Source organism: Lemur catta, chromosome 3 (assembly GCF_020740605.2).
Source record: "Lemur catta isolate mLemCat1 chromosome 3, mLemCat1.pri, whole genome shotgun sequence".
Taxonomy (NCBI): Eukaryota; Metazoa; Chordata; class Mammalia; order Primates; family Lemuridae; genus Lemur; species Lemur catta.
This window is the reverse complement of record NC_059130.1, coordinates 60,609,848-60,634,554: the sequence shown is the minus strand read 5'-3', so window position 1 is coordinate 60,634,554 and position 24,707 is coordinate 60,609,848. Positions and strand designations below refer to the sequence as shown.

General features: G+C 36.3%; 1 protein-coding gene across 4 annotated transcripts in view; it reads right to left on the bottom strand.

Annotated features, from left to right (window-relative positions):
- TTLL7 (tubulin tyrosine ligase like 7) overlaps positions 1-15,292 on the bottom strand; it is an 86,334-nt gene extending 71,042 nt beyond the window's left edge. For 2 of the 4 annotated variants that reach the window (XR_006734132.1, XM_045547665.1), the window contains exons 1-5: positions 15,212-15,292; positions 6,796-6,996; positions 6,464-6,595; positions 4,447-4,568; positions 3,585-3,652 (exon numbers count right to left, since the gene is read on the bottom strand). Coding sequence is in view for 2 of the 4 variants with exons in the window: in XM_045547665.1 (XP_045403621.1) it covers positions 3,585-3,652; positions 4,447-4,568; positions 6,464-6,595; positions 6,796-6,820 (347 nt within the window). In the remaining 2 variants the exon portion in view is untranslated. Of the gene's footprint in view, positions 1-792; positions 824-3,584; positions 3,653-4,446; positions 4,569-6,463; positions 6,596-6,795; positions 6,997-15,211 lie in introns of those variants that run through there. The other 2 variants (XM_045547668.1, XM_045547669.1) reach the window with 2 other exon arrangements.
- Between the last annotated feature and the right edge of the window lie 9,415 nt (positions 15,293-24,707).

The following is a 24,707-nucleotide window of genomic DNA, read 5'->3' as shown; positions in this document are numbered from 1 at the left end:
CTCCCAACCAAATCTGGTCATATTACCACCATCCCCAGTCTCTTCATCCCCACCTCCCCAGTGGCACCTAAGATAAAGGCCATAATTCTGAACATTACCCTTCAGCTAATCTCTCTCCTGTTCCCTATCCATCTTTCCGTGCTCCAGCTGCAGTTGGCATTATTTCAGTATCTTGACTATTCCTGCTTTCTCCCACCAGGTGACATCGGCTCATGCTACTCTTCCTGCCTAGATGGCTCGTACCTACCATCTTCACCAGTAAACTCCTACTCATCATAAATATTTCAGTTTCCACATCACTTTCTCAGGGCAACTCTCTCCCATACCTTCCTAAGTCAGAATTCCTTTACTAAACACCAGGTTGGAAGTGTGTGCCTCTACTTCATAGCACTTATCATAGTTGCAGTCAAGTGTTGTAAGAACCATAAGTCACTTTTCATCACCTCGTGCCCAGAGCCCAGTGCCATGCCTGGTATATAGTAGACAATAAATAAATGTTAAATGGCAAATGAAACACATGTCCAAAACTTCACGGAGATAATTCCCTTTCCTCTGGCATCCATTCTTCTCTTTGGAATCCCTCTGTTAATAAATCATACTACCTACATAACATCCTAAGCCAGAAACCTAGGAGTCATCTTAGAAACTTCTGCCCTCCCAACCTTCAAGTCTCACATCAAAGTAGTTTTCAAGTCTTATGGATTCTGTCTCCTTAACAGCCTTCAGAGTTAGTCTCTCTTCCCCATTCCCACTATCATTCTTTTGGTTTATTAGCTGCTCATTATTTCTTACCCAGATGTTGACAATCAACTCCTCACAGGGCTTTCTTTCTCTAGTTCTAGCTTCATTGAATGCATTATCCACGGTGTCACTATAATTTTCTAAAACATATCATTTCTCTGCTTAAACCCATTCAATAACTCCTCATTTCTTTCAGGATAAACAAAATGCTTGTTGAGTAAAGAGATGAATGATGAAATAAAATATAACATGGTCTGGCCTTTGCATATATATCTCCAGCATCATCTCAGGTTGAGCCTCCCAACAGCCTATATAAACCACAGAAAATGCTTATAAGTCTTCAAAGACATCATGTTGATTCAAACCGCCATATATTTTCTCCCATTGTTGTCTCTGCCTACAATCTCCTTATCTTCTTCTCAAAGGGGGAACTCCTGTACACTTTCAATATCTATCTAGTATTTTAACTTTTCTAGAAAGCCTTCCATGACCTTCCCAAAATGATCTCTTCCACCATCTTTGTCACTACCATACATTGACCCTACCTCAAATGTGGCATCATCAACCTATACTGTGTGTATTAGTCTTTCTCCTTCACTAAAATGTGAGTTCTAGGCAGGGACTAGGTATTATTTACCTTGTTTACTTAAAAATCAGCAGTCTCTTAGGACACAGAGTAGACATGCAAAACATATTTGTTGAAAGAATAGATGCATAATTATTAGGTCGTTAAGTATGAAATATCTGATTTCCTTAAGTACTAAGTTTGACAGTTGATATCTCTGATATTGCACTTTGACACTTCTAGGATTTTTCCCCTATTGTGAAGGTACATCCTCAGTCTTTCAAATGCATATTTTGGCTTGTGATTATCTTTCACATTTTTTAGAGCAATTTTTGTGAAACCATGAATAAGTCAAAAATTCGTGTTATTTTTGAATATGAGTTCCATCATGGAACCAATGCAGTGCAGACAGCTCGAAGTATCATCAAAGTGTTTGGGGAGGATGTAGTTAATGAACACACAATATGTCAATGGTTTGAGAAGGTCCATTCTGGTGATTTTAATTTTGAAAGTGAGCCATGTGGGTGATCTGCGACCAAGGTGAATAATGATAAACTGAAAGTTGCAGTGGAAGCGAATCCATCTCAACATACACATGAATTAGCAGCAAGGTTTGACATTACTATTTCAACAATATTGGACTATTTGAAATAAATTGGCAAGGTAAAGAAGCTGGACAGATGGGTACCATATGAATTAAACAAGCATCAGAAGAGAAATCGTCTCAAAGCTTGCCTTTCCTTGCTGTCACGACATAAAAGTGAACGATTTCTGTACCATACTATCACATGTGATGAAAAACAGATTCTTTTTGACAATTACAAGCATTCAGCACAATGGTTGGATACAGATGAAGTGCCAAAACACAGTCCAAAACCAAATATTCATCAAAAAAAGCTAATGGTGTCTATTTGGTGGTCCAGTGCTGGTATTATCCACTACAGCTTCATGAAACCTGGTCAAAGTATTACAGCGGATGTCTATTGCAACCAACTGGATGAAATGGTGAGGATGCTTATGATTAAGCAACTGAGAGTGGTCAATATAAAGACAGGCCAATCCTTTCACAAGACCACATGTCACAAAAAACAATGCTGCTCAAAGTACAGAGGCTGGACCTGGAAACTCTCTGTCATCCACTGTATTCACCAAACCTTGCAAAAACTGACTACCACTTCTTCCAGGCTTTGGACCACTTCTTGCAAAGAAAAATATTCAATTCTCAACAAGTTGTGGAAAACGCCTTTTGCAATTTCATCGGCACTCACTCTCCAGGCTTCTTTACTGCTGGCATAAACAGGCTACCCTTAAGATGGCAAAACTGTGTTGACAGTTTAGGCACGTACTTTGATTAATTGTACTACCTCTTGTTTGAGATATAATAAACTAAACTTTTGATTCGAAATCGGACATTTCAGATTTAATGACCTAATGTAAACTTTCACATGCAAACATACTATAATAATATTTCCTTAATTATGCACACAAGTTTACTAAACTTTTTCTGTGAAGAGTCCTCTTTTTAAAAAATTCTCTCAGTTTATCATTCAACTCTTGTAAAACTAAAAAAAGACAAAAAGGACAAAAAATAAAAACCCTAGCCAATAGAAATATAAACTGCATACAAATTCTGCAGTTTATTTGGTAAAACACTTGGGTACCTGTTCACAGTTTTCCTTTGAAAGTAGATTTTTACTTTAAATGCTGGTCACAAAGATAAATATATGTGTGTGTATATCCCTGGGTGAGCACACACACACATATCTATAGGTGTATGTGTGCACCTAGTACAGTGCCTGACACATACTGGATGCTCAATAACCCCCCACCCCCTACCACACACACACACACACACACACACACAGAGAGCACATAATGCAACAAATTAGTTCCTGAAAGGTTTAACTGAAAATAAACAAGTATCTATTGAATGCCACATACAGATAACCTCTTACATTGAAAAGAAAAGCTTCCATTACTAACAAGACAGTAAGTTGTAGCAAAAAGTCCTGAGATTTTGGAGACTGGGATTCTGGTCCAACTCTGCCATTAACTATTTGCCTGACTTTGTGCAAGATATTCATTTTTCTGACCCTTATTTACCTCCTATGCAAAGTAAAAGACTAGAACCAGGGAACTTATAAGACCTAGCTCTAAAATTCTATCTCTTTCATCTAAATATCATTTCAAATCAATGTAATCTGTGAAAGATAGCACTATAATATCCATAGTGTAAACTTTGAATAGGTCTTCTCTATTACAAGAAAATGAAGATTACTTGGTCATATTTCTTGCTAAGAAATCCTTCCTACAGATCTCCCCCATTCCTGGAAAATGGTTGATCCTCTGGAAAATAAAAAGGTAAATATTAATATTCTCATTGACTTAATGAATATATTCATTTATACTATAATACAGTTATATCCGTCCTTTGAGTTTTATGTTTTAATAAACTGACAATTATTAATGTAAAAGATTTAAAATTAAATGACCTACAATGAATTTGTGTAATTAAGGAATCTACAATAATCAGAGAATAAAATTGCAAAAGTTTAAAGAAGTCAAAAAAGAGTATTTACATAGATAGTAAAGTTATCATTTTCTGTGTTAAGTGATAATTCAATATGCAAATTACTTTTGGTTTTCTAGATTTACTATATTCATACATATATACACATAGGCATTGGTGAAAAAATGGACTTAAAATATTTGCTCCTTAGGGTTAATTTTTTATTACCCTCTACTGATAAATGAAGGAGGTCTATATAAATTGTCAATTCTCTAAAATTCCTTGTATTTGGCTTTTTAGTTTGATGTCCGTTTGCTTCTGAATATAAGTTTGTATTACGTTCTAAAAATAAAAGAATGAATGAAAGAATATAGCTGACATTACAAGGTATCTCCACATCTTAATCTCCCTATGCAATCTAGTCCACATTTAAGTGTAACACAAAGCACCATTTTACAAAGAAGTTTTTTCTATCAATTCTTCCTTAAAGATAGAAAGATGTTAAAAGTTACATTTGAAAAGGATACAGCCTTCATACAAAGAGTTGATATAACTAGATAGCAACAAAAAATGGTATTCGGGTGAGACAGAATTTCCTCATACCAATAATTGGCCATGATTAACTTCCCACCTGGTAATTTTGCAGCTCTGCAATTTTCTCCTGCTGGACAGCAGAATCATACCATATAAGGTTACTTGTTTCATCCTCATCTGGAGTTTTCATAAATCCCATTTCATCTATTACTAAACGAACTGCAAGTAAACAGTTAAGTTAAACAAGAATTAAAATACTCCTGAAATATATTCATTGTGAAAACATTTAAATATGTATATATAAATTTTAGTTCACTCTTCTTTATTTGAAAATATCCATTAGTTGCAGCATAACCTTTTATTATATTTTGTTACAACAGTTTTATCTAGGGCCAAATTATACTCAATAGTAACTGAGAACTGTTTTTAGGTAGCACCCCAAATCCTCAGTTTTGATCCTCTCAGATTTAACAGGTACACAAAACTGCCAAAGGGTTTAGTATTTATTTATGGCACAAAGAAAACACACAAACAGCTGAGACAACACCTCTATTCAGGAAAATGTACTTTTATAGATTTTTTTGTGACCTTGGGCTAGGCACAAAACTGCAAAGGTAAAAATATCCCCTGGTCATCAGACCTATCCTATACTTCCCACCTCACTAGTTGAAGTTATTTTTAGCTCTTAAAACCAACTCATCTATGTTTACTCAGGACATGAAATAACGAAGCAGAATTCACAGGAGAGATTTAGATGCTGGCCTTCCTGTGCTCCCAACCCTCTAATGCTACTGAAAGTGTTTCTGCTCAAAGGAAAGCTTCCTTTTTAGTATAAACTATTTATGTGCTCCTCTCTGATCTAGATCTCACCATTAAAATACTGACGTTTTTCTTCCATGGAATTTCAAGTTTAGAATTAAGATAAGGAAAATACTTAGGAAAATTTTTGGCTTCCAACAGAATCCTGAGCCTTAAAAGAATGGTGTTATCTATATAGCAGTGCTTAAATGTTTTGTTTTTAAGTGTTTTCTTTTTACTAGTACCCTACATATGAGGAGAAATGGCATCAACTGTCTGAATGATTTAGTTCAAATATAAAACTGACAGCCAGACATCTGTTGGTCTCAAGTCCTAGATGCTTTTGATTATTTTTTTTGGCTGAGGAGAAAGAACGGACTTTGAATGAAATAGTGTCTGGAATACAAGCATGAAAGAAGAGGGTAGTGATTGGGGGTCAGGGAGAGGATTGTTGGGTTGAAGTTGCTGTTTTCATGAGAAGCTTGGTAAAACGTGGAGTTATACTAAAGTCGCAGGTGACAATGCACAAACAAGAGGTGGGAAAAGGGCCACCCCTCTCTCATCTTTCACAGACCACCATGCAGCTTTGGCATCCTGAGTACTCAGCAGCTGCTGCGCCACCTAGAACTCAAATGAAGGGCAAGGGCAATAGCAACACAGCCTGGGAAACCCCTTTCACTGGCTCACAAGCAGAAAACAAAAATAAATTCAGAACAGCAGGTTAGGAGCACACCTGTTCCTGGGTATATGAGAAACGTTGTCAAGGGCCTCACTCAGAAATAGCTGGAAGACTTTGATGAGATAAGTAGAACTCCTGGCAGTTACAGGGGGAAGAAATGTAATGAACTACTTAAATTTGGGTATTGGCTATATACACAAACCTGTAAGGCCAGGAACATTTGGGTTATATAAGAATATTGGAAAAGATTCATTTTTCTTTACATTCACAAAATCAGATTTGTAAGGTCAATCACATATAAACCTCTTTTATTGTGAAATTCAAAGCTCAGAGAGCTGACAAAGTTAAACTTCAAAGAAAAACACAATGTTGAGTACTAAATTGTCCTTTTTAGCTAACCTATTTAATTGCATTTTTGTTTTAACTGAAATTTTATAAATCATTTGGTATCTTTTTAAGGATATCATCCTCCACTGCATAGAAAAGGAACTCCTCTAACATGTCAGAAATTTTATAGAAGGCATTTAAAAATCCACTACATAAAAGATACTTACCTCTCTGAATTTCTACATTGTTTTCAATACCAAACCAGTTTTTCCAACAATTATGAAAATCCCATGATTCCAAGGAAACCTACCAATTTCAAACTTTGTCCCAGCAACATTTGCTGTAATGGTTCCCTTCTTTTTCTTCTTTCTGACTTTCCTTTTCATTGTGCTTTGATAAGGTAATTGTGTATTCAGATCCAGAGGACAGGGTCCCTGAATAACTTTTAAAGAAATGTAAAATAACCAGATATCACTGAAATAACAAAAAAATCCATACACAGAACACAAATGCCCCCCCCCACAAGGTAAATTATAAATTCTGGTACTTTAAAGGTCCCCAATTAATTTTTAATACTTTTAAAAAATTAATAGTAATGATCTATAACACATCCATATTTTGTGACATGATCTATCTACTTACCTCCTTCTTGAGGCAGAGATGGCATTATTGCCTGTGCTGATTAGCAAGCAGTGTGTGCAGTTGTACCAAGCTCTCAGGAAATCTGGAAATCCCACATTAGTCTACGTAGGATATGGCCCCAAAGCACTGAAAGGTCCTATCATATTATCTTGGTGGAATCCTCAGATTTCAGGACACTGAAGTTATGGGATTAGAAAGTACCTGCAGGGATTTTTAAACAAAGTTATTTAGAAAACAACTTTTATAGCATTTTTTGATATATGCCAATACTATTCTTTTTAAAACTCAAGTAAAAGTGAAAGTTAATGTGTTCAAATCAACAAATATTTGTTAAGCAATTTATTAAACCTTATGCAAAATGCCAAGGGATGGTTTCCTGTCCTGAAAGAATGCATAGTCTAGTGGAGGAAGTTTTATTAAGTCATGTGTAATATTTACATGGAATAAATAACACGCCATACATGAACAATAACAACAATAACAATATTCACTACCATTTATTGAACACTTTACTATCCAAGGCATTTATATTATTCCACTTAATCTTTCAACAAACCTGTAAGGTAGACACTTTTATTCCCATCTTACAGATAAGTAAATTGAGCTCAGAAAGGTGAAATAATTTTTGTATATCTTTACAAAGAAAGTAAGTTTCAAAGTAGAGATTAAAATAAAGCTCCTTCTGGTGTCAGAGCCAGATTCCCTTAACCCAGCACTCATACAATCTTCACCCCAATGCCTGAAACATAACTACAGCCTTGCTTTTAATATGAGACATGAAATAAGTGCCAAGGTAGAGGGTGCATGTGGACAGACTGCAGAAAAGTGATTCCTTTTTAAGGGGGTAGGGAGAACGACTTCCTAAAGTAGACCACATTTGAAGTGCGGTCTACTTTAAAAAATGAGAACGATATTGAAGGACAGAAAAAGGAAAGGGTTATTACTGTGATGATCTTATTTGGGGACACAGAGGAGTGCAATAATGAAGGAACTAATTTGATTTGGCTACATCTCAACATGGCCTATAGTATATTTTGGTTACATTTTAACTTTATATATATGAACCTAGGCATTTATGCCCTAACTATACTATATTACCCAGTCTATACTATAAACTTTCTAATTTCTTCTTCATATTGTAAGAATCTTGGCATTTTTGTGAAATGTCTCTAAACACAATAAAAAATTATAAAGCTTATTATGATAAACAAAGGTATGATATCAACACCTTTATCCAGAAATTATCAGGTTTACCAGAAATTCAGAAATATTCAGAAATTCAGTCACATAAAATGTGACTCATGTAAATTAAACCAAATATTCATTATTCATAATGTTTCATTATTTTTAAAAATTTAGAGCTTTATTCTCAGGTATTTTAATAGAATAATTTCCTAGTATAATTCAATATCAAAACTAGGGAAATATTATTACAGACCAGTTGAGGATATGCACTGTGTTAAGCATTTAAAATTTTTATCTCATTAACAAACCTTGAACTTAGGTAACACTTCTCCCTATTTTTTCAGATATAGAAGTTAAGGCTAGTTAAATGAAATTAGTCAAGGTAACACAGCTTAGAAAACCTAGACTTTAAACCTAATTCTGTCTGATTATCTATTCTATTCATTGAGATCCACAATTTTCAGCCACCACACTAACACACTATATAGACAAAAGAGAAGTTTGCAACCCTATTGCAGCAGTACTGCAAGATATGGCAGTATTCTGGGAATTCACAATACTTCAAACCCAACAGTGAATTCACAGTAAAACATGTCTAAACTGATCTCAGCTCCAAATACCAAACTGGAACAGACTAGATTACTTCCCAGAATAAAAGAAAAGAGTAGCCTAAAATTTAGTTCAATTTCTTTCTGGAGGCTTTCTGATACTTCAGGGAGGTAACTGTTTGGTTTACAAGTTCTCATCCAACATCTTGTTACTGGAGTAAACAAAGGTCCCCTTTACAGTAACAGAGTACTTATTACATTAAAAGTAGGTGACAAAGTCAACAAGACTTTGAAAACAATGTTTGCCTTACTATTCCAGGCTCTAAAAACAAATTTGTTAATTTCCAACTTAAATGATGAGCCAAACAACTTTGATTTGTATAGAGTTCAAAACAAGAACTTTTATCCCTTACCCCAGCCACACAAGAATTTAAAGTTTGTAAAATTATTCTGTCCACATACACACTTTACTTAATTCCATTTATGGTTTGGTAAAACCATTTTAACAAACTCAAGGACTTCATTCTACCATGGCAATTCTAATTATTTCACTTTATTCTAAGCAAGAGATTTGAGATGACAGACTTATCACACCATTCAGTTGAGCCACAGTTACCTACTTTCCAAAACCAAGAAAGCATGTTTTCGATACCTCCCAAATACTTTAAGCCAATAGTTTCTCGACTTTGGCTGCAAAGTAGAATCACCTGAGGAGCTTTTGAAACTCCTAGTTCCCAGACCACACCCCAGAGCCAGGTGGGGCCCAACTACCAGCAATGAAGTTCTCCAAGTGATTCCAGTATAGCCCAAATTGAGAGGCTCTACTGTAAGCATATGACATTGAACTAAATTAATAGTTAATTACAACATACACGTATACAATTGTAAGAAAAAAGTAAAACAAGAAAACTCTTGCCGGGCACGGTGGCTCACGCCTGTAATCCTAGCCCTCTGGGAGGCCGAGGCGGGTGGATCGCTCGAGGTCAGGAGTTCGAGACCAGCCTGAGCAAGACCCTGTCTCTACTAAAAACAAAAAAAGAAATTATCTGGCCAACTAAAAATATATATAGAAAAAATTAGCCGGGCATAGTGGTGCATGCCTGTAGTCCCAGCTACTCAGGAGGCTGAGGCAGTAGGATCGCTTGAGCCCAGGAGTTTGAGGTTGCTGTGAGCTAGGCTGACGCCACGGCACTCTAGCCTGGCAACAAAATGAAACTCTGTCTCAAAAAAAAAAAAAAAAAAAACAAGAAAACTCTTGTAAAAAAAAAAAAAAAAGGCCAAATAGGTGAAAATCATCTATAAAAACCTTGTCTGGTTCGACTAAAAACAGAGAAAAAGAATTAGAAGATCAGCAGATACTGATGATTTCTAAAAAAAAGAATTTACTTTCAAAAGGAATTAATTTTCCAAAATTTCAAACAAATGGTATTCTTGAACATAGAACTTCCAAGTGCCAGTAGATACACAAGATTGGAACAAAACCAAAATAATTCCAACACATTGGTGCTAGAGTACCTTTGTTCTCAGTTCTGCCTGTTGAGCTTCTACCAATCACTTAAAATCCAGATAAACTGCCACATTTTCCTTAAAGCTTCCTCTGATTATGTCTAAGGAAATTCATTTCTCCCTCTTCTGATCTATCACAGAGACCTTCATTTGTACCCCTATTATAATCACCTGCCAAGAAGGTAAACTCCATGAAGAAGGTGGTTTTCTTCTATCTTGTTTACTCCTCCATTCCCAGAACCCAGAACAGAGCCCAACACCACGTTAAGTACATACTTGTTAATGTGTGCTATGGTTTGAATGTTTTGTGCCCCCTCCAAAATTCATGTTGAAACTTAATCCCCAATGCAATAGTATTAAGAAGAGGGGCCTTTAGGAGGTGGTTAGGCCATGAGGGCTCCTCTCTCGTGATTGGGATCAAGGCCTTTATGATAGACACTTGACACAGCCTTCAGCCCTTTTTGCCTCCCCACCCCCCTGCCACCATGTGAGAACACAGCATTCGTCCCCTCCAGAGGACGCAGCAACAAAGTGCCACCTTGGAAGCAGAAAGAGTAGCCTTCACCAACATTGAACCTGCCAGCACCTTGATACTGGACTTCCCAGCCTTCAGAAATGTGAGAAATAATTCTCTATTATTGGTAAATTGCCCAATTTGTGGTATTTTATTATAGCAGTATATATGGGCTAAGACAATGAGTTAATAAATCAATGAATTAATAACAGCTAGGAGAAAGGAGAGTTATCATAGAATTTTGAGAAGCAAATACATGTCATTTAAAATTTTTTACTTTCACATTTTTAAGTGAAAAAAGCAATGTACATAAAAGTTTACGTATTATATTGCCACTTAGGTAAACTAATAAAAGCATATGGAATATACGCACAGAGCAGTGCTGGCTTGCTATGGCTGGGGCAGAGCTAAGGGAGACTTACTTGAATGTATACCAGGATGTTGTGTATGTATTACCTATTCAAAGGAATAAAATATATCTGATAAAAGTTTGTGTCAACATTATCATGTTGACAACCAAAATGATCTAATTTTGTTTTCCACTTATATGAAAATACTTTCATTTCATTTAGATGAAAGTATAATATGGTACAAAGAGCACTGAACAAGCAGTCAGACTGAATTCCTATCCTTCACTTTTGCCACTCAGCAGGTACAAATTCTTAGTATCCAAAAGGAAGGAACTGATTCTTTCTAGCCCTAAAGTCTAAAATGTCAACCAATGCAGATAACATTCCTGATTTTTTGATGACAGCAAGATGAAGACAAAACATCTTTTGCATAAAAGAAGGAAACTCAGACCTTCCCCAACAACCCCCAAGTATCCATACCTCAGTAAATATATGAGCTCTTAGTACATATTTACAAATTTTACCTTAACCATAGATGATTAAAATAATCTAACAAAAGGTCAGTAGGAAACAAAAATAGCACTAAATTGAAAATATGTAAAATAATATCAAATAAAAACATAATAAGAGCTGTTTTATGGTGAGGAAGAGAACCAATACAAACCAGTACCTACTGTGTACTAAGAACTTTCATATAACTTTGTGTTTACTAAGTCCACCCAACAAATGCCCAATACATTTTGTTCCAATTTTATAAAGGAGAAAATTTAGGCTCCAGGGTTAGGACACTTGCCCAGAGTCACACATCTAATAGGTAGCAGTGAAGTGGTTTGTCTCTAAAGCCCATACTCTTTGCCACTTTTTGTGCTATCTGCAAAATCCAGGCTTTAAACATGACATATTGAAATTTTCACAAAGGTGCTTAATTTTGTTTGACTGGATCTACTGTAAAAGCTGGGGGCCAAGAGCAAGAGAATCAAGTTGTGGCTTCAAAATGTGGTTGATACCACAAAGCTGCAACAGATTTAGTCACTCTTTCTGGAACACCGTGGTGGGGGGTATCCATATCCAGACTGTCCTGTTTCTCCTTCATGAATGTTCTGCAGTTCAACAACTAGTGTTCTGTTTCAGGTGCTGTTCTCAGTGAACAAAATGGGCAAAACTTTTCTACCTTTGCGGTGCTTACATTCTAGTGTGGGGAAACAAACTATAACAGTAAACATATTAATATTAAATAAGTAAACTAAAGGAAGTGCTGCATACCATGGGGGCAAAACAGAGCTGGATCAGGAGTGCGGAGGGAAAGGATGGAGAAGGGTTGCCTTTTTAAATACTGTGTCTGGGTGGGACTCATTTGGGAAGGTGATATTTCAAAGAGTTTATCACAAGTGGAATTGACAAAAATTATTATATCTATGCACAGATATGAGCATGCTAGCATGTGCCATGTGAATATTTCGACCCTGAGTATGTGTGATGGGAAAAGGAACCACTTTCTGTGGTACTGAACAATCTTTAAGGCCTCCAATGTAGTTCTTCCTAAATACTGGTTTTCTTAAGTATTTATTTTCTACATTGACTTTAAAATTATTATTTTCACACTGACAAGGAGTAAAACAAACGTTTCACTAGATTCATTGACTTTTGATAGTTGTATCACTTTTCTGACATTTTTGGGGTAGGGGTGTCAAATGGGCAGAGTGCTCCCAACACCTCCCTCCACTTTGTGTCCCAAGACCAACCTTGGGTTTTTACACACTTCCAATGGCTTTCTTTGTTTCCTGCCTCCTAGCATCATACCTTTTGCCATCTAGCTCATCCCCTACCCCATTTCCATACTTGTTATCCTATTGTATGACTTTCCAGTTCTCAAAACCTATCAAAACAGTCTTTATTAATCAGGACAGGCTGTATTTTGTTGTAATAATAAACCACACCCAAATCTCAGGAGCTTAAAATAATTAAAGTCTATTTCTTTATCACACTACCTATCCACCAACGATTGGCCGGGGTGCTCTGCATATCGTAGTCCACCGAGGAACTCAGGCTGTCAGAGCAGCTACCATCCTAGCAATCACTAGTCATTATATCAAAGGGAAAGAGTATTGCAGGGTCTCTCACAGGCAACTAGAGACACACAAAATTTCTACTCACAAGTCAATGGCCTGAAGTAGTCACATGACCCCACCCAACAAGAACTAAGAAGTGCAATCCTATCAAATGACCAGCAGGGGGAAAAAAAGGCAGCAAAAACACTAACAACCACCACGGACTCTAACTTTGATTACCCCCATTTTGAACCTGGCTATCCATCCCTACAAACTATTTTCTACTTCTCCATAGCACCACTTTATAGTATTTTCCCATGCCTGGAAAAAAATAGCTGACTATCTACACTGGATGCTATGAACTGAATTGTGTCCCCCCAAATTCATATGTTGAAGCCCTAACCCTCAATATTTGGACTTGAAGCCTTTGGGTGATATGTAGGTTTAAATGAGGTCATGTTAAATGAGGGCATATTCACAGGCCCAACCCCAACACTTCTGAATCAGAAATCTGGGAGTAAGACCCATCAATTGACAAGCTTCCAAGTGATTCTAATGCAGCCTGAAGTTTGAGCATCACTAGACTAGAGGGCCTGGAGTTGGTGGCATGCAAAAGGAAAGTGGGGAAACAAACATCAGGACTGGAGTCCATTCCCTCCTCATTGGTCTTTTAAAGCACACCCATATGGGGTGCTTGAAAGCAACAAGTGGAGGAGAAAGCATTTGCCAAGCAGAGCTCTTCTTTTCTTTTCATAATCTGCTCTGGAAAGCATCTAGAAAGGAAGAAATTTGATACAATGAATCTCACTTGCTACTGTTAACAGCTCCACTAAATGAGATGAGGTTTGCTAATCTAGAAAGATAGTGTACATCCTTTGTTTTACCCCAAACCAGCTGGCAATGCTGACCAACCAATACATTCATTTTATAGATAACAAATCCACCAAAAATCACTAAACTACGAGGATTAACAGCAACCACAAAGATTAATAATACACACTCTACTCCCAAGTATTGAACCAGAAGCATGGAAACTTGCACCGAAAAAGTCATGGATAGTCAAAAAATGGGGGTGAGAGGAGAGAGGAAGAATGCAAATCATTCAACAAGGGACTAAATACATTGTGGTACACTCATGCAATGGAAATACTATACACCAGTTAAAAATAAATGAACTAGAAAACATTCTGAACCACACAAACAAGGCAGATCCAAAACAGCTGAAGAATACACAGAACATATCATTTATATAAGGTTTAAAGTTATATGAAATAATATATATTGCACAGAAATTAATACATATGAAATAAAATTATAAAGGACTACATGGGAATGATAAACACCAAGTCTGATACCTCTTTGAGAGTAAGGAAGAAGATGCAATAGCCAGTCCTGTTCTACAGAGAATGAGCACCTGTGTTCTTACACATACCAAGAGTGTAATTCTTATAAAATAATAAATATGCATTTATCATGGTTTAGCCTTTTGAGATAAGAGGTAGAAGGCAGAAATGACATAGCCATAATACTTTTGCTTGAGCCATTGTGTGTCTGTCTGGAAGTACTGTGATCTAAATCACACTGTTGAAACTTAAGTCTGATCCTGACTCAGAAACAATGTGGAGTCATCAAAGGACTCTAAGAGGAGTAACATAATCCAGATTTCTTTTTAATAGATTACATTGGCAGTTATTGTGGGGGCAGGAGTAAAGACAGAGTCTTAAGAGGACATTACAGAGTCCAGGAGAGAGATAAGAGCTTGACCACAGATAGGAGCAACAGACATAGGGAGAAAGGACACTGCTACTATAGAATAGCAACAGGACTTGGTGATCAAGAAGGAAAAAGTAATCTCAGATGACTTGGAGATTTCTGGCTTAGGGAATTGAGTAGAAGATGGCATCGAGAGAATGCCTGCAGAAATTAGAGCCAATCTGAGGGGCAAGATGATTTCAGTTTTATATTTGCAAATAAGTATGGATGAAAACAACAGAAGACAAATGAATTAGTGATTAGAGATAAGAGATAAGGAAAACCTCTACTTTTATAAATAAGATAGCTTTAATTAAACAGGGAAAAATCCCTTCCAAAGCATAACTACTCCAATTTCTGTGCTTTCTGCCAAGAAATGACAATAGATTTCAAAATGCACAGCTGCATCACTGGTGTACAAATTACATCACCCAAACAAACCTCATAACAATAACACATTGCCACCACTCATTGTGTGTACAAATTGAAAGGATTTTTAGAGAAGCTACTTACTCCTTGAACATAGTAACTTTTGTCTCCCTTTCTCAGGCTGGGTATATTCCCCGAAGCTGGATCTGCAGTGTGTTCTAGACCTGAAAGAACCATTTGATTAACCACTTCTAAAAACCTGATAGGAGCCAAGTATGATATTATGTAAGAATAAACAGAAGAACTATTTATTCATTCTAGTAACAGAATTAATGTTGACCTTGAACAACAGTAGCTCCCACTAATGTACTACTTATTTATTTTTCCAATTGGCCTTAGCCTGTTCCACAGAGCTTGTAGCATAGGAGTTAAACTGCCAAGCTACCATATAATGGGGATACAGTTCTCCAGAAGGTTTCTGAATTTAAAATAAGAAAATTTGTTTTCAAATCTCTTTAAATTAAATTAAATCCCAATAAAATAATCCATGGTTCAAGAATCATGAAAAGTTTAGAAAATCCATGTGAAAAGGGCAAATGTACAATGTGTTCAATGTTTATGTTTAAGTTATATCACCCATATAAAAGTTCTACTAAGCTCTGTGGAGTGTCTTGTCTTTGGAACCTAGCCTAGTATGACATGAAAAAACAGGGACTGATAAATAGGTAATGGTAACACAGCATGCCTTGAAGGCTTTTTCTCTTATTAATATTTGTATTTCCAGTACCTAGGATAATGAAAAAAGCAAAAAGCTCACTCAATAAATGGTGAATTACATAATGTTCAAAGTGAGTAGCATCTATAATTCAGTTACTGAAGTGACAGAAGACAAAGTCATTTCATAACACATCCATCATATGCTTAAGTAGAGCCAAATGCCCTTTTGGGCACATTTCTCCTATAATATAACATTGCAGCTGTAAATACTTTTCCAGTAGCCTCAAAAAAAAGTCTTACTTGCTCCCTAGGAATAACATGTTGTCAGTTAACTTTTGCATATCTCACTCACTCTTGTCAGTCCATTTACCTCCTCCCATTCCCTCACCCTGCAAAGAACTATACCAAATCTAAGAGATGAACTTCACATCTTCGAAACACATAACCTATGCTTGATTACACAAAGACCTCTCTTATTCTAAGCTGTGGAGTTGAAACCGAAGATCCTTTGGACCTAAGTCTCCCTAGATTTCAGTATCCTGGATCACAACGTGAAAGAAAGGGAATAAGGGAAGCAGAGAATTTCTAAAATAGCCAGCTCTCCGTTCTTTGCCAGAAAATGTACAATAGATATCAAAATGTGCAGCTGCTAAGCTGGTGAACAAATGACATCACCCGGATGTCATCTGATGCCAGTATTTGTGGTTCTTAATGTCTAAAACTTAACTCTTTAAACTCCCCTGAAACCTGATATTCCTCTTCTGTTCTGTACCTTGGTAAAGGGCATCCCTATTTAGACAAACATCTAAGAGACAGATATATCAGAATAATCTTTAACTTCTCCTTTGAACTTCTTATTTGATATTCATTCAATGTACACATTATCACTAGTTCTCCCCTACTAACAAAACATCCGTTGTGTTATTATTAGGGGTGGCATTGTGCCTAACTAAATAACTACATTTCCCAGACTTCCTTACAGGTGTATGTGGCCATCTGACAAAGTTCTGGCCAATAAGGTGTAAATGAAAGTTGTTGAGCAGGACTTCCCAGTAAAACACTGTGAAAGGGAAGTAGAAAATCAGTGGGCACTCATTTATTCGCTTTTCTTCCATCCAACTTGGAATGCAAATGTGACTACAGGAGCTGCAGCAATCCAAAGTGACATTGGTTTTGTCTTGGAAATGCTCCACCAGTCTTGGACTGCCTACCTCCAGAGAAAGTAACCGTCCAACTTGTTTCAGCCACTGTTAATTTAAGATTCTGTTATCACCAGCTAAATTCATCTTCTAATAGACAATGCTACCCCAATAAAAATTACTATTTTGCTTTCTGAAAAAGATATACAGCCTACACATAAAGTTATTGGCACAATGACTTTGTACATTTATCACCTTTGCCACAGCCCACATTTACACATTTTCTTCTAACTGTAATCTGAGTTTCCTCTGGTGAATCACTACTGCTATCATATGCTTTAGGTAGGGTTGGTGCCAATCCCAGCTCCCAGAACGGGTGAATGATTTAGGCCTAAAATGATTATGGAATCCCATCCTCTTGACGATGGAATTGGTTCAGAAATGAACACAGGATCCAACTAAGGCCAATAAGAACCAGGCCCAGAACTCATTTTCAGACCCTGAAAGAAGATAGGTTCTTTTCTGAGCTGGCTTTGAACCTGAGAGAATACACATCAGCAGCTGCTGGTCCCCATCTTGCCTCTACACAGAGCCTGAGGATAAAGTCAACATGAAGGAGGGAGAGCAGAAAGATAAAGATAACAGATTCCTTAACTGTTCAGTAACACAAACTAAAAAAAAAAAATCTCTCTTTTTCGCTTAAACCAGATTCCTAACCAAAACAAATGATAATGAATTTAGGTTTCATTTTTTTATGTATTTTAAATAAAGAAAATTACTTCAAAAAGTCCATTCATAAAATCCCACAACTCAAGTGAAGTAAGAGGAGGTTTCCTTACATGTGGCTTGTATGCAGCAACTTAAAAAGTGTCTTTAATTTATATATTCTCCAATCTCAAACACAGTGCCTGGAGCATAGGAGCTAAACTGCTGCACTACCATATCACGGGGATACAGCTCTCTATAAGGTTTTTGAGCTTAAAATAATAAAATTTCAATTGTTCTAATTTCTAGAATCAGGTAAATTTGTCATAGTTTCAAATCCCTTTAAAGTAAATTAAGTCCCAGTAAAATTAAGCCATGGTCCAAGAATCATGCAAAGTTTAGAAAATCCATATGGAGAAAGGCAAATGTACAGGCCTAGTGCATATAATGTTCTGATTACCTCCATCAGTTAAGCTGTGTGTAGTACTACAAGATTTTAAGGAGGGGAAGAATAATAAGGTTATTTTGTTTCTAGATCATTAAACTAGGTGCAAAGTGAATTTATATCACCTTTGGAAAGATATAAAATACTAATAGCCTTTACCTGAAAGGCCCTCTGTGAAGAAAACTAATTAAATTCAACTATAATAAGTTTAGCTCATTTTAAAATAAGATTCTTTCCCAAAAATCACTCCAGACCGTTAAAAACACTGTATCTATCTGGCACCACAATCTTTGCCGTGAAACCAGTCCTTTTATAGAAATGCAGAGGAAAAGAACTATTTTTGTCCTTCAGTCTAACAAACAATAATGGAATGCAGAACAGAACTGGTGCCTGAAGTTAACCAATGCACAGTAACATAATCTCTATAGATACTCTCAAATAGTATTATACAAATTTGTTTTTTCAATCCTTCCTCTCTCGACCTCTGCCTTTCCTTCTCTCAAAGAGTAAATAAATACTATAAATATACATCACCAATTTGTTTAAAAGCTTAGTTATCCCTTTATCATTTTGTTGTATAGCTTATTAAGGCAGGAGACATTTAATGCTCCTTATCTTATTAGGTGCTCTAGCAAGAAAAAAAATATGCTTCCTGCCTTAAACATATACATTTTTTTCTTTCAGAAGTTACTTAGCAGGCCAGGTGTGGTGGCTCACGCCTATAATCCTAGCACTTGGGGAGGCCAAGGCGGGTGGATCGCTCGAGGTCAGGAGTTTGAGACCAGCCTGAGCAAGAGTGAGATCCTGTCTCTACCAAAAACAGAAAGAAATTATCTGGCCAACTAAAAATAAATAGAGAAAAAATTAGCTGGGCATGGTGGTGCATGCCTGTAGTCCCAGCTACTCGGGAGGCTGAGGCAGAAGGATCGCTTAAGCCCAGGAGTTTGAGGTTGCTGTGAGCTAGGCTGATGCCACGGCACTCACTCTAGCCCGGGCAACAGAGTGAGACTCTGTCTCAAAACAAACAAACAAACAAAAAAAGAAGTTATTTAGCAGCTCCAAAACTACCAGAAAGATAAAAATTCATCCAAAACATACTGATACTGATCATATCAACTATAAATATACTCAAGAATGACAGTACCCTAGATATCTATAAAATTATACATGTAACCATATACCCACAATGTGTACCTCAGTGTTATAAATTATTATACTAAATCAACAAAGCTGATTTTCAGTACTGCCTCATGGGATTTGACTTACTATTGTTTAATCCTAATACTTAAAATTATCCATATATATATAAGTCTTACTAGCAAAAAAACGTGCATTCTTTAGAACAAGTTTAATCCACGCATTGCAAAATTGTCATCTATTTTTGTCTTGAACTGACTTTGTTAAGCATGTCACGTTGCTGAAACTTATTCTCTTATGCTAACAGATTATTTTGAAGGAGCTTAATTTATGTCTCCATGGTCAATCTATTAAAAAGAAACAGACTTACTGACATTAAGAACATGAAAGCATGCAATTTTAAATACTCTCCTTACCTACATTATTATTTCGTGCTTTTATTTGATTATTTAATTAAATATTTCATTTGAATATCTTCTTTAAACAACTAAAACATAAGCTTCCTGAAGGCAATGTACAGTGTATATATTCTACATTCTCCACAGCACAAGCATTGTGCTCTGCATTTATAAGTCCCCAATGATTATTTATTTAATGAAGTAAATATTTAAAACTCTTCTATTTTCTTCTCATCAGCAGACCTGACTTTCACATCTTGACCACATCCCCCACCAAGAATTTAAGGAGTTTGACAACTGGAACTTGTCACCTGCTATTAAGTAGGTAGTAATAGGTGGGAATGCTAAAATCACTCAGGAAGCTCAAAATGATGTCTATAGCAGATCAAGATTTGCCATCGCATGATTAAGATTACAAAGAAAAGATAAATTCACTGTGATGATTAATTTAATATATCAACTTGGGTAGGCCACAGTACACAGATATTTGTCCAAATAGTAGTCTGGATGTTGCTATGAAGGTACTTTGTAGATGAAATTAACATGTAAATCAGTAGACTTTGAGTAATGCAGATTGCTCTCCGTAAATAATGTGGGTGGGCCTCATCCAATCAGTTGAAGGTTTAAGAGAGGGCAGACTGAAGCGCTCCAAGAAAGAGCCTCAGACTATCTTCAGGCTCAAGCTGCAAAATCAGCTCTTCCTTGGGTCTCCAGCCTACCAGCCTACTCTGCAGATTTTGGACGTGCCAGCCTTCACAATAGCATGAACCAATTCTTTAAACTAATAACCTCTCTCTCTGTCTCTCTCTCCCCCTCACCTTTCTCTCCTTCTCTGTCTCTCTCTCACCATATATATAATTGGTTCTGTTTCTTTGGAGAACCTAATACCTACATTATGCCATAAGATCAGCTACATTTCATGCAACTAAAAATCTGATGTAAAATACTCTATAAGGCAAGAAGTTTCTGGAGGAAAAGGTATATCAACCTAAATATAACCAAGGCCTAAACTAAGGATGCTAGATTATTATAAAGAGAAGGAAATGGATAAGGACGGTTGTATAAAGAAAAATCTACAGCATTTATCTCTAGAATAGAAGAACTGAGTAGATTAATAGAGACTATGTATAATTACCACCACATTTCTTTGTTTCTAAGCCATACTGTTTGTTTTTTAATATTTAAAAACCTCTAAAATTGTGATGTATCTTATAATCACTGTCAGCCAGGTGGCAGTCCTGACATAGTTATCATTGTCTGTGCCTAACATCAAAATTTGCAGAATCAGTGTCAGAAGCTGAGACAAAAACCCAGATAACAATAGTGGAACACTCTTTTAAGAAATGCTGCATCATCGACTCTTGATGGCTAGAGGATGATGCTATGTGGAAAAACATAGTAAGGACTGAATCAAGAAGGGATTCAGAGGAGTCTGTCTTCCAATGTTTGAGGAATGCCTTAATGAATTTATTTTACTTAAATTCTCCTCTTTTTTGTATTCAGAAAGTGATATGACATTTTTAAAACTATCTTTAAAAGACTCTTCCAACATGTATAACATAAAATTGTAGTACTAAGAAAGCACTGTTGCATAGTTGAAGTTGCAGAGGGTTTACTTTTATCGAGTAAATAAAATAATTGTGTGACTTACAATGAATGTGATCTTAGCTGTGATAAAAAACAGTAGCTTATTGGCTATTAGAATTTCTAGTGTATAGAACTAATGACAGCAGCAATCACCTTTTAGGCCTTTACACTACGCCAGCAGTTCTCAAACTTAAATGTGCACCAGAAACCCCTGGAGAATAAGATTACTAGGCCCCATCCCTGAGCTGCTGGTTCAAGGTACCACAACTCGTATCAGACCTCACCCTCATGTACTGTGACCTGGGCAGGATTAGCTCAGAGGCAAAGGGCAGAACCTGCAGAGGAAGCACATCAGTACCTGCATCTGCACAGGGGGAGGGGAAGCAATGACTGACATGGGAATGATCTATTTCCAAATCTGATTCTAATAGCAACAATCTGTGTGGTGACTGCGCAAGGCACTACGGTTTCCAATTATCAATCTGAAAAGACAGAAAGTGGAACTAAGATCCCTTCTGCTCTAAAATTCTAAAATCTTTGGCTCCAGTGGGGGGGGAAAGGATAATTCAGTCATTCGTGATGTAGAAAGGTTTTCTAACTCAGGCTTCATTCAAAATATCACTTTGAACATTCCAATTACAACTGGACCCAGAATGACAGAATTTCCAAAAGGGTAAAGAGTTCAGCAATTCTTTTCCTCAAAAAACAATAAAACTCCAAAAACTTGTCAAAAATAACAATTTCAGGACTCTGGAAAATGACCAAAGGCATACAAGAAAGGAAGAAGATTTTATTTCAGAAAAACTACTGAACTTCAGGTAAGAAGAGTGGGAGTGGCCTCTTAGCCTGGACTCATTCCCACACACCACCACCCTCCGGCTCCAGTAGGAGCAATAATTCTACCACGGCTGTCAAGGCATGAAAACCAGCAACTTTGCTGTGGGAGGTGACTGACTTGATTTGGAGCAAAGTGTGAAAAAGCACCATACCCACTGGCTTCTTGAAAACAATAGCAAACTCAGTGGCAAATAACAGTGGATGGCCAATACCACAGCTGCCTCTAGTTGTGATCCCAGGCCATAATATTATTGGCCAGAAAAATACTGGGGTCATGAGTACCAGTTCTCCATCTCACCTAATCCCAAAATTATGTTGCCTGCCATTTTTTCTATCCTCCTTACTCATAACCTTCATTCCTCACTCACCCACCAAGAAGATAAGAACTTTATCACAGAATTCAGTGGCAAACAGATTATATTTAAATTCATATTTTAATGGGAACATAACCCTACTTTGAATAACAAGAAGTCAATATATTTACCTACTGATTCTCACTTGGGTTCTAGTTAGATGAAACTGTAACACATCTGAGTTCTAAGCAGAAGAGGTTTTATTACAAATATTAACAAAAAAAAATATGTATTGGAAGACTCAAAGTCAGCTAAGATATTAGCCTGGAAAATTTCATTTCTTTTTACCTCTTACAACACTGAGGCTAGGGAATTGAGGTATCTTACTCAACTCATGAATTCCTCATTATGATCCCCCACCCCAGACTTCCCATTTTATGCTATCAAGGAAAAATGAGAATGCTGACTTCATAATCTCACTCTATATAATTTTCAGATGGAATTTTCCTTCAAAGGAGGTAGGAGTTGTCATAAGGCTATTACTAATAAACACTAAAGTTGTTTAGAGGAAGTCTCCATCCTTTATTTAATTTTGTTATGTATTATTTAAAATTTTCCACAATTGATTTTTTTTAGTGACAAGAATAAGGATTTAAAGATAAACAAGTTTATTTCAATTAGAATAAGAACATTCTTACCATAATGGGAAATAAGAAAAATATACACAAAAGAATAATTTTCACTTGAATACAGAAATATCATGAACACAGGAGGCACTCCATAAATATTTATTAAATTAATACTTTTATATAACAGGTGCAAAAAATCTCTATTTGATTTTATTATTTATAATTATTTTCACAAAGTAAACATAGATATGCTTAGAAATATGTCAAGAACACCACTGGATAATATTCAGTGTTAGTATTTCCCTGATTACATTACTTTGCTCAAGTTTACTTTTGATAAAGTGACCACATAGGTAACAGAATCATTTTGTAAATGAAATATTTATGTTCCCAGAGAGAATGCAGATACACTAGAACAGGCTACTCATGGTCAATGATAAGTTTCTCAGTTTACTCTCTAGATTATACTGACTCCAGTCAATGTTACAGTACTAAATATCTAATGTTATTTACAAATAATATTTCATATAACACAAAATTAAATGCCTCATTTGGTTTATATATATAAAGCAACACATTAAGAACCCACTGACTTTAGTACTATTACATTAGAAAACTAAGCACAGTAAATTACTGAAATCAAACTCAAAGCAATTTAAGTTACTAGTCTACTTTTTGAAGATAGCCTATAATTTTTTTCTGTCTCCTGTGGTCCCCAACCCCCAAGCCACAGACTGGTATTGGTCAGTTAGGAACCGGGCCGCACAGCAGGAGATAAGCAGCAGGAGAACAAGAGAAGCTTCATCTGTATTTACAGCTGCTCCCCATCGCACACATCACCACCTGAGCTCCACCTCCTGTCAGATCAGCAGGAGCATTAGTTGCAGGAAAACAAGCTCAGGGCTCCCACTGAATCTGCATTATGGTGAGTTGTATAATTATTTCACTATATATTACAAGGTAATAATAATAGAAATAAAGTGCACAATAAATGTAACATGCTTGAATCATCCCAAAACCATTCCCCCTACCCCCAGTCCATGGAAAAATTGTCTTCCATGAAACCGGTCCCTGGTGCCAAAAGGGTTGGGGATGGCTGCTCTAGACCATACCTAAAAGGAACCTTCTTGAAAGCCACTAGAAAGTATAACAAAAGCCTAAAATATGTGATATGTTTATGCTCTTGATTTGGTAATTCCACTTCTAGGGATCAATCCTGATAAAATCATCTAAAATGTTGAGGCACATCTGTGAACAGGAATGTCTGTCAAGCCATTATTTATAATACTTGTAACTGAAAACAACCTAAACGTATCCCACAGAAAAATTAAGTAAATTATGATACAGTTAAAGAATGGGTAATTATATGGTCATTAAAATTGACTATGAAGAGCCTTTACTGGTATAGAAGACACAGAATTATCTGAGCAAGTATATGAATGATTCATAATAAGTGAAATAATATTTATTTTACCATGAATGAATTAATGATAAAGTTATAGAAGATTTGCTTCAATTGATTAGGCCTAAACAAATATGCCTAAATTGGGATATTATATTCACTACCTATCTGCTTTACATGTCACAGTTTATTTTTTGAAAGTTCAGACTATTTTACAGTAAAGATATGAAAATACCAGCCTGAGCAAGAGTGAGACCCTGTCTCTACTAAAAATAGAAAGAAATTATCTGGCCAACTAAAAATATATATACAAAAAAAATTAGCCGGGCATGGTGGCTCATGCCTGTAGTC